The sequence below is a fragment of the Phyllosticta citriasiana genome (genome assembly GCF_038021145.1).
Source record: "Phyllosticta citriasiana strain CBS 120426 chromosome Unknown IWZ02scaffold_9, whole genome shotgun sequence".
Lineage (NCBI taxonomy): Eukaryota > Fungi > Ascomycota > Dothideomycetes > Botryosphaeriales > Phyllostictaceae > Phyllosticta > Phyllosticta citriasiana.
In genome coordinates, this window is record NW_027117286.1 from 808,431 (window position 1) to 825,443 (window position 17,013).

At 56.6% G+C, this 17,013-nt stretch overlaps 4 protein-coding genes across 4 annotated transcripts; 2 read left to right on the plus strand and 2 right to left on the minus strand.

Annotated features, from left to right (window-relative positions):
• Positions 1-308: 308 nt before the first annotated feature.
• On the minus strand, positions 309-1,833 carry IWZ02DRAFT_313761 (uncharacterized protein). The gene has a single exon (XM_066764103.1). The coding sequence runs from the start codon at positions 1,719-1,721 to the stop codon at positions 579-581; it is 1,143 nt and encodes a 380-aa protein (XP_066621246.1). The 5' UTR covers positions 1,722-1,833; the 3' UTR covers positions 309-578.
• A 7,095-nt stretch (positions 1,834-8,928) lies between these two features.
• IWZ02DRAFT_313807 (uncharacterized protein) lies at positions 8,929-9,666 on the plus strand. Its single transcript, XM_066764104.1, has one exon. It carries the CDS (start codon positions 9,072-9,074, stop codon positions 9,471-9,473), a length of 402 nt encoding a protein of 133 aa, XP_066621247.1. The 5' UTR covers positions 8,929-9,071; the 3' UTR covers positions 9,474-9,666.
• Positions 9,667-14,533: 4,867 nt separating this feature from the next.
• Positions 14,534-15,796, minus strand: IWZ02DRAFT_456129 (uncharacterized protein). The gene has a single exon (XM_066767834.1). It carries the CDS (start codon positions 15,754-15,756, stop codon positions 14,818-14,820), a length of 939 nt encoding a protein of 312 aa, XP_066621248.1. The 5' UTR covers positions 15,757-15,796; the 3' UTR covers positions 14,534-14,817.
• Positions 15,797-15,939: 143 nt separating this feature from the next.
• IWZ02DRAFT_313857 (uncharacterized protein) lies at positions 15,940-16,998 on the plus strand. The gene is made up of 2 exons (XM_066764105.1): positions 15,940-16,075; positions 16,345-16,998. The coding sequence occupies exons 1-2, from the start codon at positions 16,055-16,057 to the stop codon at positions 16,801-16,803; spliced, it is 480 nt and encodes a 159-aa protein (XP_066621249.1). The 5' UTR covers positions 15,940-16,054; the 3' UTR covers positions 16,804-16,998.
• The last annotated feature ends 15 nt before the right edge of the window (positions 16,999-17,013 follow it).

Sequence of the window (17,013 nt, forward strand, 5' to 3'; positions counted from 1 at the left end):
CTGCACGACCCGTCTGGATTGTGCGAAGCCAGCGACCATGGAGCGCTCACGTGGACGGGGATTCAGGTCGAAAAAGAGAAAGCGTCATCATTGCATCCGTGTTATTCGTACAGAGCGCGAGGCCAGATTCTCCCAAATGCCACAACAGACTACCACGCCTGTTTTAGGGTCCCCCCAAAAGATTACCAGGCCGACAGACAAACCCATTCGACTAGACATCAACCAACGCCGAGAAGCCATCGTTAAATCGGTGGGGCAATACGCCACGACATCAGAGCATTAAAAATCACGAAACTAAAAAGCACGACTCTTCTGACACTTTAGTCCTTGCGGAGGGCGGAAAACTATGGTGTGTCTGGAAATTATTGGGAATAGATGGTATAGAGCGTGAGAAGTGACATTGAATTTTTCGTGTTCAAAAGTACAGAGCACGTCAGACCCTTGGTCCGACTGTGCAAGACGGGACAAATAAGTAACAGCGCCAATGCTATGCAAGCAAGAAAAATACCCTCGCGATGTGAAACACAAGTCGACAGGATAGTGCCCGTCTGTGTTTCCGTGACCAAAGGTTTCTTTTTTTAGTTCAAGATGGATGCCACGTTGATTGGCTTGCTCATGCCGGGGCTCCTGGGCTTCTCCACCGAGAAGCTTGATGCAGAGGATCCGCGTAGCGGACTGGGGTGCCCGGTGAGGGATATGCTGGGAAGCCGAGATGGCTGCGTCAAGGAATGAAGGCTTGGAAGCTTCTGCTGAGGTGGATAAGGCCCTGGCGAAGTGGATGCCGTCGGTGGAGGCTCGACTGGCAGCGGCTTCGACGAGGCGGGGAAACCTTGCGTCAGCAGAGGCAATGAGCGGTGACCCATTTGCTGGTAATTGGGTTCCCTGAAGAGAGGCTGCGCCTGAGTGCCAGGCGGACTGTGGGAGAAGGTGCTGTGAGGCTCGGGGAGCCGCAGGACGTCTCTCTTCCTGTTTTCGTCGGCCGAGTCTGAACGGCGGAACGAAGGTAGTTGGTCGTCATCCGTCATGGCAAAGGACGAGTCTCGGGGCAGGAAAGCCACGCTCGAGCGGCGACGCTCATCCCTGGAGCCAAGGAGAGGCGGGAGCGAACGTTCGATTGGAGATCTAGACTCGACGGAACCGGAGTCGGTCACCAAAGATGGTGCGCCATCGGCAGAGAGGATAGACTGTCCCGATGGAGAAGGGATCGGAGTGTCGTAGGCACGGGATCCATAGGCATGCCCGTGGATTGAGATGGGAGAAGGACGGTGCTGGTGATAGGAGTGATAGTGCTCGTTGATGTGGTGGTGGGGATGTTGAAACGGAGTGTTGTAGTGGCTGGACATGGACGGCGCACTTGAAGGGTGGGAGTGTTCGCTCCGTCGTCGCTCCGACATTCTTCTTCTGCGGTTCTGGCCACCATTCCACCAGTTCTTCACGGCGTTATCGCTGCGTCCGTGAAGACGCCTGGCAATTTCAGCCCACTTCTTGCCCATCTCACCGACCAAGCGCTCGATGAGCTGGCCTTCTTCAGGGGTGATAGGGTTGTGGTTGAGAGTGGGCTTCAGATTTTGGTGGAATCGTTCGCGGCATTGCTTTGGAGTTCGCGTGCGGAGCATCTGCGAGATGCGGACCCAGTTGTTCGCGCCTTGTTGTTGGACGATCTGGAGGAGAAACTTGTCCTCGGCCGTCGACCACGGCCCGCGACGAGCTGTGGAGGGCATTTTTGAGGGGTTTGTGATAATTTGGTGAAAGAAGTTCGAGGTGTGCCTTCCAACAGGACCACGACCTTTGACAAAAGCCGTGTGAGGGTGAAGTCCCAGGTATAGCACAGAGTTTGCTGAAGAAGACAACGACTGTAAAGTGTCAGCGACGAAGCCTTGGAGGCAGGTCTGACGGGACGGGCGAGGAGTGATTTACCTCAAGGATATTGGGTCAAGTAGAGGTCTTGATGGTGTTGAGATGTGGGACACGAGGTGGGAGCAGAGGCGAGGTGGGATAAAAGAAGCCGAATGGAGATCAGAGGAGCAGACGGCGATAGGCTACCATGGCCCTGGGAGGAAGGCAGGTGGAGGGTATATGAAGGGCACGGTGAAGACGTTGGGTCTCTGCACGGACAGGGCAGGCCAACAGCGGTTCGGGAAGGGTGCGCGCCTGGCTGACTCTAGGGTCTCGGCAGGCTCTTGTGGATTTGACAGAGCGGACTGGGTTATTTGTCGTGCATGGCCCCCCTTTGGGACGATGGTCCGCGCGGTGGGCGCTCGCTGGTGGATCCCCAGGACCCAGATCGGCGGGTAAGATGCGCAGATGTGCGACTGGGGTGCCATGGTATGCCACGGTCAGGGAGCGCCCTGCTCAGCACCGCCCCGTGAAACCAGCCCGTCCCCTTGCGCCTGGCTTGAGACCAGCTGGAATGCTGGCTTGACCGCCTGATTCGTCGTGCGCGCCGCCCCGAGTCAGCCAGCCTGCCGTGCTGCCACGGGCTGCAGAACTCACACTGCCCGTCTGTCCAGTTCGAAAACGGCCGGCAGGACGTGACCTGCGCAGGGACTTCTTGGGCGCGCGCCCACCATCCGCCCGAACCGCCTGGGACCCTCGATGCGTTAGGTGCAGTCAGGAAAGCCATCGTCTGGTAGGCCGTTTGGTCTGGCCTGGCCCTGCCGTGATCATTTTCTGACGGCCGGCCAACCTAAGCCTATCCAACGTTGTTAGTGTTTGGAGAATCGCCACCCAGCAGCAGCACGTTACCGGCGGCAGAATGATGAAGAGCGAGAGCGAGAGCGCGAGAGTGAGAGAGGCGACAGAGTGTTTGGTAGGATTTGACGCGTGCTGCTGGGCGACTTTGACACACCCTGTGCGCTAGTCCCAATATGGGCAATTGGATACCATACCACTAACACGAATCAGCTGCACCAGTGACCAATTGGTGGCTGATCTGGGGCCCTCACGCGCCTTCGGGTCAGGTAGGTAGGTTGTCCACCCACCGTTGCAAACGCCGAGACAGCTTGATGCTCCTGCGCAGCGTCATCACGGCCGATCTAGTTGTTTCTGGCCCTGTCAATTAATCATCACTCATCGCTAGACTGCCTCTCGTTGTTTTTTTTTTTTTTTTTTTTTTTTTTTCCTCCTCCTCGGACCGCAACTTTGCCCGTGTCAATGGCCAACAACCACAGCTCGCACAGCGCTCGCGCCACGGTCTGTCCGTCCACCGCCTCAAACCACGGATGGCACTGGCCACATTCAGCCACGGTTCTCGCGCCCTCGCTCTGGCGAGCCTGTCCTGGACCAGGCGCTCGCCCAGCATCCAGCTCCAGCAGCAGCAGCAGCAGCAGCAGCAGCAGCAACAGCAACAGCAGCCGTTGCGCTACGCCTAATCCGGCTGTCGACGAGAGAGTGAGAGGGTGAGAGGAACGGCTCGAGTCATGGATTTGCCTTTTTCCCAAGGCAAGCAGACAGGCTCTTCCTCACCAGGGCGACGGCCGCCGACGCAAGATCGCGGGATCGGGAATCTAGGAAGGCCTGACGAAACCTGACGGATCCTCCGCAGCTCGCGTTTCGCCCGTCAAAGGTCCTCCCAGGGGGTTTTTTTTTTTTTTTTTTCTTCCTTTTCTTTTTTTCCATGTCCATTTAATCCATCACGTCCCTTCCTAATCGGCAAGTCGGGGCGCCTCTCGACATGGGGTGCCATCCTGCTCGCTTGCATCCAAGGCCTGAGAGCATTTATTGGTTTGATGTGCTTTCCTTGGGCACCCACGTTTCCTCCAAAAGTCTTGATGTGGAGACTGCGGTTCTAGGAGGGTTGTTATACGAGACTACCGGAGGCGCAATTATAGCAATTGTCGAGCTTTGCGGCGTCATGGATGTCGCAGCGCCCTGGGGCCTTGCGCCTTCAGCAGGTCTACTCCCGGCCCACGGACGCCTCACGCCTGGCATTCGGGGCAACGGTGAGCTGCACGCCCCGACACCCAATGACCAAGGTGTAGGGAACCTCGCAGCTGAAGGCCAGGGTCAAAGACCAGGGCTTGGTGCATGGAGTCGAGGCGCACCATTGCAGTCTCCCACGCTCGTCCTCCCATCTGGACGGCTTGGAAGGGGATCTGCGGTTGCTTGTCTTCATGTCAGCCTCTTGGACAAGGTAGGTTCAGTCCTTCTGTTCGCAATCGCATCCATGCCAACACCCACTGTGTCACGACATGGGCCAGCGTGCCCGGACCATGGGTGCGACAGGCGTGCAGGCGCCAATTTCCGGTCAAGTTGAGAGAATGCAGAGCATAGCGGTCATTACTTTGTCTGGAAAGTCGGCCCCTACAATTTTGCAGCGAGGCCCGGTAACACGCGGGATGCAAGCAATTGTCGAGGTTTGCGGGCGGGTTGGGTGAATGCAGCAGGCAGAGGTGAGACGCGGGGCGAGGGACAAGATTAGATGGGCGAGTGCACAATGCTCCAGGATTTCCCGTGGGTTGGAACAACGGTCGCCCCGACGGTTTGCTGACGGCGGCCATGTCTTTGAGGTTGTGATGTTTCAATGCGCCAACAACGTCGACAGAGCTTGTGCCAAAGTATTGGTGGAGCAAGCAAGCTAAGTAGGCGCTGGCCGAGTACTAAGTGTGAGGCGAGGGTGCAAGGGTTTCGGCGCATTCCTCGCATGCAGCAGCAATCAAGTCTCAGTCGATGAGATGAGGTCAATGTCGTCGAGGCAAGGGATGACGACGTTCAATGGAACCGTTTCCAGAATAATCCGATGACGAGGTAGCGAGGCGGCGAACGGCCATGACGGAGGGTCCGGGCGCATAACCGGGCAGACGGGTTGGGATCATGTTGGAGGTTTTCTTTTTCGTCAGAGCGGGCGTCTAGGTATACGAGATGGGAGATGGAGAACGAGAGGGGAGGTGGAGAGACGGGAGCCCGACAGCAGCACAACATGAACAGGACAGGCACGCAGGACACACAGGACGGCGGCAGCAGCAGCAGCAGCAGCAGCAGCAGCAGCAGCAGCAGCAGCAGGCGGCGGCAAGCGGGAGCGGGAGCGGGCGGCGTAGGTAGGTACCTACCTAGGCACTGGACATGTAGCGTAAGGCACTGCAGCTGAACCGGAAGCCCACACCAGACCCCACCCGGCTCACGTACCCAGGGCTCTGGGGGCCCAGCGGGCTGGCTCCCGTCATGGCTCGCGGGCGCCCATTGGCTGCAACAGCGATGCTAGCCGCTTCGGGGATGCTAGCCGTAATCCCGCTCGCGCGGACCCGCAGTCACATTAGGAATCCAGCAGGTACGGTACAATACGCTCACTCTCTTCTCTTTTGCTGCTCTGCTCTGCTCGCCTGGCCTCTCGTCTCTCGTCTCTCACTCTCACTCTCACTCTCACTCTCACTCTCACTCCTATGTACCGTACCGTACCGTTCAATCATCACGCCCGCAACCTTCCATTCTGCTTCTAGCGCCCCCCCTGCTTACACCATCCCCACCGGTCAACCTTGGCCGGTGCATGACCACGTCACGTCACGCCGACACTCAACTGTGCTGCTCGGAGGATACAGATCTCAGATCGGCAACTTCGGACGCCCGCATCTACTGGCGTCTGGCACGCCTCAGCTCAAACCCTGCCCATCGCCTGTCAACTGGAATTTGTACCTGTCCCTGCCCACAGGCATCATCCTTCTCTGCTCCATGTCTGGGCCGTGCCCCGTTGCCGTCCGCTGCTCTTGCGCAAGCCACGATTCGCAATGTCCCCTCGATTCGACAGACGTCGTGCAGATCCCGATCAAGGATGCCGCCAAAACACATTCCAAAACAATAACCCAACTCGCATGGCGCCGCCGCGATAACGCTGCGCATCCTGCTCTGCCACACTGCACGATACAGGCACAGGCACACACACACTCTCTCTCTCTCTCTCTCTCTCTCTCTGCAGCCTTCATCACCGGCCGGTCCACCGTTCGCCCCTCGCCTGCAGGCAACCACCCGTCCCGTCATCAACGGGCATGGATCCACCGCCCACCCAACCGCCAGTCGCACAATGTTCATCGTTAATCTCGCCCCATCTCATATCCCAATCCGCTGTGGGTCGAGATCGCGCTGCAACTCATCATCTTCGCCGAGGCTCCACTTTGGGCTCGCAGCTGAAGCTCGCTCTGACCTCTTTCATCTTTTATTTATTTACTTTTTTTCTTTTTTTTTTCTTCCCCCTCCACAGCAGGGTCCAAAACAACCCCAGCGCGGCCCGAGCTGGGTCAGCTGTTTGGTCCTTGACAACTTGGCGGGCCGAGCTCGCACGCACGCCGGACCTGTCCCCGTTTGGGCTCTGCCCTCTGATACAGCTCCTGCTACTGCTGCCGCTGCCGCGTCCGCTGCGTGCTAATGCTGCTCTCCCGGGACGAACCCCGTCATGCGAGCCCTCTAGTCCAGCGGACCAGCTCGGTGCACCCAACGGCCACTAGCACGGGAGGGGCAAACGGATGTAGCCCTCATGGCCCGTCACGTCGCTTGGACCCACGCCTCCGTCGGGCGCGATTTCCGCCCCAATCTGCAAGCGCGCAGACCGTCCGCCATCACCATCTCACTATACCTCAGGACCACGCTAGCTCGAGAAGACGTCAACCTGAGGCAATTGCTCGAGCGCCTGGGCATAAGCAAGACGACGCAAGACCGTCCAAAGCTTTTTCGCCACCCCTGCACACACTCTGGTCCTTGAACTCGGTCACGGTCCGTCTGTCCCCCTGCTTGGCCGTCTTGACTGCCCTCAACATGGAATCAATGAGGGCGGGGGACTAGAGGCTGGCCTGTTGCGTCAGACCGGCTGTTTCTGAAAACCCTGAGCCGCACCCTTTGAACTTGCTGTTTATTTTAGGCAAGCGCTTACTGACAACTTCGACGTTTCCTGGATGAAGCCACTGTTTGCGCTACATTGCAAAATGCTGACATCCTTTCACATCTACCTTTCCGTGTAGACGAGTCCAGCAGTCTCGGTGTGGCTGTACACCGGTTCGAGGATACTGGTGCCGTGCAGTAATGATTTGGGAGTCCGGTGCATGGATCGTGATGTTTGAGACCTCAGCCTGCCTCTATCTGAGACAGACCAGATCAGCCGGCCAGGGCTCCTACTATTTCGGGACATGCTTATGGCCTTTCATGCTGGCCGTTAAGCTTATCGCCGAACGGATGGACCTATCTGGATCGCCTTCAACCTTTGGGACGGAGACTTTCTCAACCCTCAGGCAGTCGCACCCGCTTCTTGGTAGAGCCCTGCCATCCTGAACCTGTATTGGACGAGGGCACGGCTTCGAAAGCGAGCACGCGCTAGCTGCGTGTCCTTTTGTAATTTGTTTCCAATCTTTGCGCAATAGGATGATTGCAAAGTCGAGGCACGTAGAGAAGGTTACTGCCCTCGTCTGCTTCTTGCTGGTGCGCAAGTGCAGCAAAACGTTCGACTGGGCACCATGACCGGTAGATGGGTGCAGGTTGCCTTATGACATCATTCGCTTCCTATTTTCGGCTTTGCCATTCACGAATGGCAGCAGGCGTTGGACGAGAATGGCAGCTGTGCAGCGGTAAGCAACAAAGTCCTCCTTAGCGGCCCACAAGTCCCACATGCTAAACCGCGGCTCGACTGCTGCAATACACTCGACAACAATCAGGTCCAAGTCGCAGACCAGAGCGTAATACCCGGCAGGCGCCTCATTGCTACCATTCGAGTCCCTGTCAGTGTGGCGTGTTGAGTGGTGGCAGTTGCGACTATGAGCGAACCGGGAGGGCTATCTTGTGCGTCCAAAATGGCAACATCTGGAACACTTACATGAGCGGAGAGGCAGACTATGTCAGTTGTCAGACCATTCCATCTGGCCGAGGCAAGGAAGAGAATGCTCAGGCAGAGGCAGTCGGATCGCAGGCCCACCGCTGCGTTCCGATGCCCGACCAAGAAACACGCCGTCGCTGTGTGGAGCTCGGCGAAAGGCACAAGGCATTGACATGATTATCTTTTTCCCTCCTTGTCATCAATCTGCCTCACCACAGCAGGGCGATTCATTCGCCTGGTACACTTGAAGGATGAACAGAGTTGAGTGTCACGGCTAGCCCTGCCGGCTTCCCCCCGCTGAGCCCATGATACAGGAACCTCGATCCAGATTGCCGCTTTGTCACGACAGTCTAAGCGATCTCGAATGCGCCATCATGTCAAACGCTCCCTCACCATCTCACCATCCAGCCTACCGTGTTTCTACCCTTACCAACCTCCTTCGTTCACTAAACCCTCGACCGTTCTAACAGTTGTGCGCGCCCTACTTAACTGTCCACGCGAGGAGCCAAGGAGTCAAGTCATGCGTCACTTTTGGGCCAGACCAAGCGTAATGCAGTTTACGGTCCGTCGTGGTATCTAGCCCGTGGAAGAGAAACTGGCCGCTGTGTTGGATACGTGCAACACCGTCGACGACCACCAACGCTAGCAACGCACGACCTCCCTCCCGCGGCGGCCATTCTCACCCGCCGTCCTGCCGCCTCCCGCCTCAGCCGCTCGTCCATCGTCTTCGTCCGCCATCCCCCTTCTTCCCTTTGCCGCACTTCAAATATCTTTTTCCGCGTGTTTCGCTGCCTTACCCGTTGCCAACAATGTGCCTGGGGCAGTCACCCAGCCTGACCAGACCACCCTATCCCAACCCCGCAGTCACCGCGAGCGGAAACCGGCCATCTAGCATTATCCTTACCCCTTTGATTTAATGTCCAATATAGCCAGCGGTCGCTCAACGCCCTATTTTCGTCAGCCTCTTTTCTTCCCCTCAGAAATCTTCTAAGCATGCTTGAAGGCTAAAGTCTTTTGTGATCACGACTGTTTTTTCTTTTTTTCCATTTTGCCAGCCCCTCCCCTGGCAAGAATCAACCGACTTGGGTCAGCCCGCCAAAAGCTTCCCCTCTATCCCGCTTCTGGCCATCTACCCCCATTACGGTCTCGAGACTCCCCATCCGGCTTCCGTGTCCTGCAGGCCCCACTCAAAACGGGGCAACACGCTGGGCTTCGAGCAGGTACTGCAATCTTGACAGCCTCATCGTTGTCGGGTAGCCGGTCAGCCCGCGGTGTTAGGTTGATGGGGGCAGGGTTCTGGGGTCCTGGGGTCCTGTCCTGCTGCGCTTTGGCCCTCTCTCTTGCGCGCCGCCGCACGCAGACAGGCAATTGGGAGCAGGGCAATAGCCAAGATTTGACGGGTCTCGCTCGCGAATCCTCTCCGAGTTCGGAGTGTTTTGGTTCTTTTTTTCGTACTCAGTGCGCACTGAGCAGAGTGGATGAGCCATGCGCGCCTCTCGATGGGCCTGCGATACATGAGATCTTCTGGGTCATTGTCCAAGAGCCGCAGCGAATCTGCGCTCTCCAACCGCCATCTGTCGATCACCCTCAAGTATACACAGCTTCACGTGTCATGTCTTCTTCCCCGTTGGACATTCCGCCCAGCCGCCGAACGGTCTCTTCGGCACCATGCGTTGGACAATGAGCCCTCTCCTTCCAACTGACTATGCCTGTCCGGCAAACTGGTCTAGCGGCGCCGACGCATAAACCGACACAAGCAGCAGCAGGTACTACACACGCCAGCGCCAGTGCCTGACGCCAACGAACGGGCGGCCAGACGGCAGGCAAGGCACGATGCGATGCGGTGCAGTACCTACGCTAGCCTCAGGCACGCACACATGGCACGGCTTCGATCCATGCATGCATGTGTGTCTTGTGGCCTCAGTTGCGAACTATGAGCCCCTCCATAACGTGGACCCTCCCTATCCTGGGTGTGTCGTCTCGTACTCTACACTTTGGCGTGGAGGGAATGGGGCTGTTCTCCCTCCCCTTCCTTCCTCCCGCTCGCTCGCTCCCGTCGGCTGCCGCCCGTCAGCCGCCAGCCAGCGAGCAAGCCTGCGCGCTGCCCGACCAACCAGTCAGCCAGCCAGCCAGCTGGCGATAGCCGGACGGGCCGTTTGAGCAAACAGACAGACAAGCCTGCGGCGGCGAGATGAAGTATCTACCGAACCCGTCCTCGCGCGCTACCACACCAACAAGCAAGAGCAGACGACGACAATTTGCGGCGTAGTGTCTGCTTGATCTCGCCCCGGACGCCACAGAGGGCAGCGCACTTTGCGCAGAAACGGTGGGCGCGGCCATTACAGTATGTTTGTTTCCTCTATTCTCCAAACGAAGTAAAAGGGGGAAGGAAAGGGCGGGGAGCAGCAGGCAGACAGGCAATGAGGGAAAGGATTGATGGACGACGATTACAGTACTTATGACGATGATGGTCTCTGCCTGCGGCAACCAAGGCATGGGAGTAAGTACAGTAGACAGAGCAGCGCCGCCGCAGCAGCAGCAGCAGCAGCAGCCAGACAACAAGGCAAACAGAGTCTAGATTGCGCTTCATAAACTCTGTGGCCGTTAAGCTTAAGCTGGCGACATGCAAGGAGGGCGGGCGGGAAAAACAAGACGAAAGACAGAGCAGGTAGGGAGAGTGAAGGAGGGCAGATGGGCGGGCAATCGAGGCCGATCTGCCTTTGCCGTTGCTGGTGGTGATGGGGGGGTTTTTTTTTTTTTTTTTTTCAACGTTGGGTTATTGACCGACGGGGATGATGGATGCCGGGCGCGTTGGTAGTTGGGGTCAGAGTCGTGGTCATCGTCGTGTTGGTGGAGTTGAACGGGGAGGAGGGGCGGGTAGCAAGGTTAAGGTGTCTATGATATACGACGACAGGTGATTACTGTGCAAAGGAGATGGAGGAGGAGGAGGAGGAGGAGGAGACGGAGGAGCATGAAAAAGAGAGAAAGCCTCTTCCCCAAGCTTCCCCAAGGCATTGGAGAGATATGGCGGCGCGGCGGTGCGGGGGTCGTCGTCGGGCACGCGCGTCGGGGGCTCGTCATTGTGTGCGTGCGCCAATGAGTAAGGCTGCGGGTGAAGGGGGCCGCTGTGACGAGGGCGTTAGGTAACGTTGCCCAAGGGAGGGATTCTGTGGGCCTCTCTCTCCCGTCTGTGAATGCGCAGGAGTGGAGTGGTTGATGTTTGAATTCGTTGGCGTCTACACTGTCTGTTGGATCACTCCCTTCGTCTACTCTTTGAATCCCCCACTGCTGCAATGACTTCGCTCTCAAGCAACCAAAACCTCGGAGTCTCGTCTGCAGCGCCCAAGCACGCAGCCATTGAACCTTTTCCTTGCGTGTGCCTGCGTCGACAAAATCAAACTCCAACTCTCGTTCCCCTGTTCGTCTGCCCCGTGCTGCCTCTCCCGGCAGGCAGGCAGGCAGCCTGGCTCCCTTCTCCCAAGTCTACGATCCATGCCTTCTTCCACGCGCTCTGTAAAATATCTATTCAGGTCCGCTCCGAATCCCAGCCCAAGAGCTCCCCCATCCCATTTGCGTAACTGACGCATCCTGTACGCCCGACTTGTTGCTTGTTTGAGCGCGCGGCTACTGCTCCTGGACGGATCATGCTGTACAGTACCATGTGCCGCTGTTGGCGTTGGCGGGCTCTGTTTGGGGAAGCTTGGAGAGCGAATGGGATGGGAAGTGGTTGTGTTATGTAAGCTATTTGCTTGGTAGTTAGTAGCTGGGAGGTCGCATCGGCAACGGAGCGCGGTACAGGAATGATCAGGGGGTTTTTTTTTTTTTTTTTTTTTTTCTCAGCTCTCTCACAACAGCCATCATGACAGGGACGGACATGGGGCATTCGTCCTCTAAAGATAGCTGGACTTTGGCAGCTTTTTTGGAGCTGTCTATTTACGGGCATGGCAGTAACTTGTGTTGGGATTTACGCTGTTGCTCATCTGTAGTCCAGGTACCGAGTGGCTCACAGTACTCCAAGTTGTGATACACCCATTGCGCTACTGCAACACCGTAGTCATTTCGTGGCTGCCATGTGCGGGTTAATTTTGAACAAACCACGTACAAGCCTAAGGACGGCTGCAAGATCCCGTGATTTACTGCGTCGAGAAGCCGACGCGAAATTGCAAGGGGAAAGTTGGCTGAGTGGAGTGCTCGTAGTAACCAGCGGGACAACACCAGACGCTTGGTCATCCAGAGGTTGATTGACAGATGTTCCGCGTCCGCGGAGCGGAGCGGACGAGTTGGACGTGGATGCTGGCTCTTCTTTCGGATTCGGGCTCGGACACGTTATGCAGGTGCGCCTTTGGCTAAATCCAACTTGTTCAATGAATCACTCTTGCATTTCTTTGGGGAGAAGATTTGACATGCACCAGCTCGTTGTTTTTGTTGCGTTGAAACTGCAAGCTAGTACCCTCTAGTGCTTGTCGGAAGCTTGTCGAAACTCCAGCACACTGCACACAGATTTCAAAACGGCGTGATGAAGCGCTGCGTAGGGAGCGATGCTTTGAAGTAGTCTCTTCCGTTACCACATCTTGATCTCTCGCATCTGGTCATTGCTCTCAATACTGAAAGGTTGCATCCTACTTCCCACGGCTGTGAACTTGCATGTATCAGTCGCGGTCCCGTGAAGAGGAACGAAATTTTGAGTCACGGCAAACAGCCAGAGTTTGCATCAAAAAGCTTCAGCGTCCGTGGCAAGTCGGCCCTTGTGGGTTGATGTTTACAACGTCGTCTGCTGTAACCGCTTCCACTTTCCAACTTACCGATAATAGCGCGTGCGACAGGTCATTTTGTGAGGTAGCTTTAAGCTCGGTTGCCCGACGGTGAATATGAACAGATCGGTCCTCCAAGACGAGATCTAATTACACCTAATCAAGGCTGCAAGAGATAATAGCCGTTGGCAACCCAGGTCCACAGGCTCGTCAGTATCAACAAGTCGAAGTCGGCTGGCGCGGATCATGACTGGAACCAGCAAGACGAGAGCCTGCATGAGGATGAAGAAGCCTTTGGCTTGCATTAGCGACTTGAACAAAAGGTTCGCCAAGCACCTCGCAGCCTCTGCTTGTAAGGTCTTTGGCAAAGTGAATAAATCTTTATAATGTTTGAAGTCACTTCATCAGCCGGCGGAAACTCGCTCTTGTGGACGACTGGCTGCCTTGGATGTGACCAGAATGCAGCTCCTGCTTGACTACTGTGCCGTTGTGCGACTCGAAGGACAACCTGCAGCATCGCCGGCTGCTCCACGTCCGCGCCATGCCTGTCCTTGACACCATCGGCTGCAGCGCCAGACCTAGTCGCTCCACGGTTGGTTGAATCTTCTACGCAATCCCACTGGCTGCCTTCTATCCAAAGCCCGCTCGACTGTATCGACACGGAACACGGTCCGCCGCCACTTCCCCTAACGACAAGGAGGGGAAGGGACCATGCGAGATGGGGCTTTCCTTGAGATGCTTCGATCCTAACGGCTATCCAAAGTCTTGCCTCCACAGCCTGGCCTGCAGGTTGACATGCCCAGAGCGTCCAGGGGCATTCTATCGGCAAGGTATCAGCCAACAGTGCCAGTGATCATTACTTTGGAGCCAGGAAGCCGCGTTGTTGGCGCGGGCGCCAGTTTCCGGAGACTGAAGAGGTTGCTGACTGGACTCTTCACGCTCAGAACAATCAACTCTTACCTTTGAAGGTTATGGCTCCTGGAAAGCTCTACACCCATCTGCAGATACGCAGTAGGAGGTATCCTCAGGCCCAAAGTCGCCGCACTGGACTCAACTTTTTCGTCGCAAGCCTAAGCTGATGGCCATGCGTTTCTCCCCAAGATTCCGAGCTATCCATGGACCGAACATTGTGGGGAAGAATATAGTCCTTCACTTCGCGATGGAGGGGTCTCCGCCAGAGCGTACCAGGTGCGTCCCATCAACAAGCAATGCTCTAAACAATCTGCCCGATTGAACTGATTCGTCGGGAGAATGTGTCACCATACGAAGCAGCTCAGGACGCATTTCGACGGGCCCATCCTTGCCCCCACATGAGTAATGTTTTTTATCCAGTCCAGACAATGGGGGCCTCGCGCATCCAGCTAGACATTTTGCGTCAGCATGCGTCCCACACGGGCTCCACGGAAGAGTGCGTAAGTTCTTGCCCCTCCCGGCCTGCAATGACTGGGTAGACGTGGCAACTTACGCACTCGGGACGCCAGATGAGAAACCACTCACTGTGAGATGATGCTCGCATAGGCATGGGCGAGAGATGCAAGTCTTGTTTCGGAATGGCGATGCGTAAATGGGAGCTCCAATGGTGACAAGCAGGTTGCACAATCATCCGCAGAACGGGCCCCATGCGGCAAGCAACGAGCAGAAAAAGCAATGAAAAAGACTTGTACAGCGCATGCCTACACCCATCGCGCTCTGGCTTCCTGTCCGGGTTGATCGGCTCACATGCAAGCTTTGTTGTCCATCAGACCACACGCTTTTGCATTTTCCCCTCAACAAGTCGACGGCACGGCCAGTTAGTGAACGAGAAAGGCAGGCCCTCTGGATGATTGGACTAAAGGCCGTTATTCTGTACGACACTGTGCGTCCGAAGCCGCCCGTCCGTTGGCTAAATGCAAAAGTCCTGGCTCAACCGCCGCCAGCGATGCAATTAGCCGGCGCTCCTGCATGTCTCAAGCGCCAACGGTCATCACCGTCCAGCGGCCTCGTCCAGCGGCCGGCCACTTGCACCACCAAAATCACTTTGTTTCTGAAATGAAGCAGCCTCCAAGACAGCTCACGCACGCGCTTGGCCCCCTTTGCAGCACACACCATCTTAGACTTGGGCTTTCAACACCCACCAAACACGCACACGGCGGAAATATCCGTCCACGAGCAAATCCGCTTACATTACAGAGCAGGACTCCAGGAGATTGTCACCTTGCACTCATGACATCGGGCTGAAACAGCCATCTTCGAGCACGACGCGAGACAACCAACCGCAGCCCGTTCTTGATGTTCTCTTCATCCATGCGTACACATAGGCCTTGCAACGAAGCGAGCACTCGGCACAACGCGCAGGATACTCACACGATCGACCCGAGTGCCTGGGCCCATTTGCTTGCCCCAATCCTTACTCTTGCTGCCCTCCTCCCCCGAGCCCATGTCATTCCATGCCGTCGAAGCCAACCTACGCCCAGCTCCGCTCCGTTCCTGGAAACTTCCGCACCTGAAGCCTGCTGCCAGTGCATCGCGGGTTCGATGCGATGAGAATGCGAGAGAAGAGACAGAGTGGGGGGTTAAGACTTGGCCGCGCAAGAGCGAAACGACCTGTTGTCGTACGAGGCGGCGCTGCACTGCAAGAAGCAGGCAGGTCTCGTGTCTCGCATCTCGTATCGAGGCAATGATGCGCGTGCGAGAGGGCGACGAAGGCTCCTTGGCGACAGCGGGTGCTGCGAGAGAAGGGGCGACGAGAAACAAAAGAAATGGAACGCTGCAATCAGTCGTGGGCCGGGAAGTGGACCAACGAAACAGACGAGCGGACGAACGGCGCGCGCGCATAGCGACATGCAGGATCGACCAATGGTGGACGCATGTAGGTGACCCCCCTTCGGATGGTTTCTGAGTGGACTGGAGGTTGCGGTTGGAGGCCTGACGGCGAGAGCAATGACGACTTGACTCTGAGGCGTCAAGAAACAGATATGGAGAGACAAGCAGCAAGGTGCCCTCGGCTCTGGCGGTGGCCGACCGAATACCAGGCCAGGGGGATAGACAAGGAAGCGACTGCAGGCCCAGCGACTCGGGGCTCGACCGGTGAAGGAGTGTATGTACCCAGGTAAGTTGAGGTGCGAAGTACAAGGGGGTGAATGGCACGCAAGGGGATAACAGGAGTCGAGTCCCTTGGGTCGGAGAGTGCGACACAGCGGTTCGCATGCAAGCAACCGCGGGAGCCCAAACGGGCATGGCCGGTGGTAGATGAGGAAAAAAAAAAAAAAAAAAAAAAGAAAAGGGAAACCGGGAAAACCAGCATATGCACCCTCCCGCAGGTGCTACCTTACGGGCCGCTCCTTGGTCTAGAACTGCGCGCGGCGTTTCGATGGCAGTGCGTCGTCTTGTTCAACACACGCTGGAGCTGGACCCGGGGGGTTGGAGGACGAGGCGAGGGGACGCCAGGGGTCACCAAACGGCCCCCCAGTGCTATGGTTGACCAACACTGCACAGCAGCACACTCGAGACAGGATTTAGAGTGTTTGATTGCCGCATGGGGCACGTTAGGGCTCCGGTAGGGCTCCCTCGACACCGTTTGTTCTTGTGTTCCCCAAGGCTGCTCTTTTCCTCTCTCTCCAAATACCATCATAGCGGCATGCGGGTTGCTTGACCGGTAGCTTCTTGATGACCTCGTCCCTTGTCCTGCATTGTCCTCTCCTGTCCCTGTCCCAGCAACTCAATCTCTCTTTGTCTCCTCTCTGCATCTTGTCCAACCGAGCAGAGCGCCTCACTTTCGCCCGGGCATGCATACACCACCAACTTTCACTGACCTCTGACGTCTAGCCACTTGCCAAACCACCTAGCAGATCTCAACATGTGACGCCACTGCCTGCCTGTGCTGTGCGTTCAGAACTGCCCGCGGCCCGTCCCCAGTCCCGAGTATGCTCATGTATACGCGCTCCATCACAAGTCCTGCGCCACCTGGCCCTGGAAGCGTCGCCTCGTGTTGCATTGCGTCTTCCTCTGCGGCCATCCGTTGCCCTCATATCGTGCGCTCCACTATTGCTGTTGTCGAAGGAGACTGTTCCGGGTCAACAGGTTTCCCGTCGTTGGGGCTCCCATTTACGTTCTGTCTTTGACTTTAGAACAGTGCTACATGACTTTCTTCGATTTTTCCCGAAATATTTTGGAATTACTTTGATCAGACGTGATTCAACGACCAAAACCATCCTTTTCTTTTCCGTCGCCATTCTCTTGATTGTCTTGATATCCGTCATCTTCCAGTCACCTCTTCCGCCCTGACACAGTAACATTATTCCATCAACAACAATCATCAAGCCATTCGTCAGAGACCGCCACCTAGATCCCCGCACTCCGCCCACACTTCGCTCTCCATCGCGCCGCAAAACAGTCTCCTGCTATCCTCGCCGCTCAGTCATCCACCCAGTCAGACAGAGGACCAGCAAAACACCCAATCACCTTCGAGTACGGGCAGCAAAGAGGCTCGCGCCT

Bases quoted from the DNA above. Each gene is read 5' to 3' on its own strand.
- IWZ02DRAFT_313761 (XM_066764103.1), bottom strand. From the start codon at position 1,721: ATGCCCTCCACAGCTCGTCGCGGGCCGTGGTCGACGGCCGAGGACAAG.
- IWZ02DRAFT_313807 (XM_066764104.1), top strand. From the start codon at position 9,072: ATGGGGGCAGGGTTCTGGGGTCCTGGGGTCCTGTCCTGCTGCGCTTTG.
- IWZ02DRAFT_456129 (XM_066767834.1), bottom strand. From the start codon at position 15,756: ATGCCCGTTTGGGCTCCCGCGGTTGCTTGCATGCGAACCGCTGTGTCG.
- IWZ02DRAFT_313857 (XM_066764105.1), top strand. From the start codon at position 16,055: ATGGGGCACGTTAGGGCTCCG. The intron at 16,076-16,344 runs GTAGGGCTCCCT...TCTGACGTCTAG, and splicing joins TGGGGCACGTTAGGGCTCCG to CCACTTGCCAAACCACCTAG.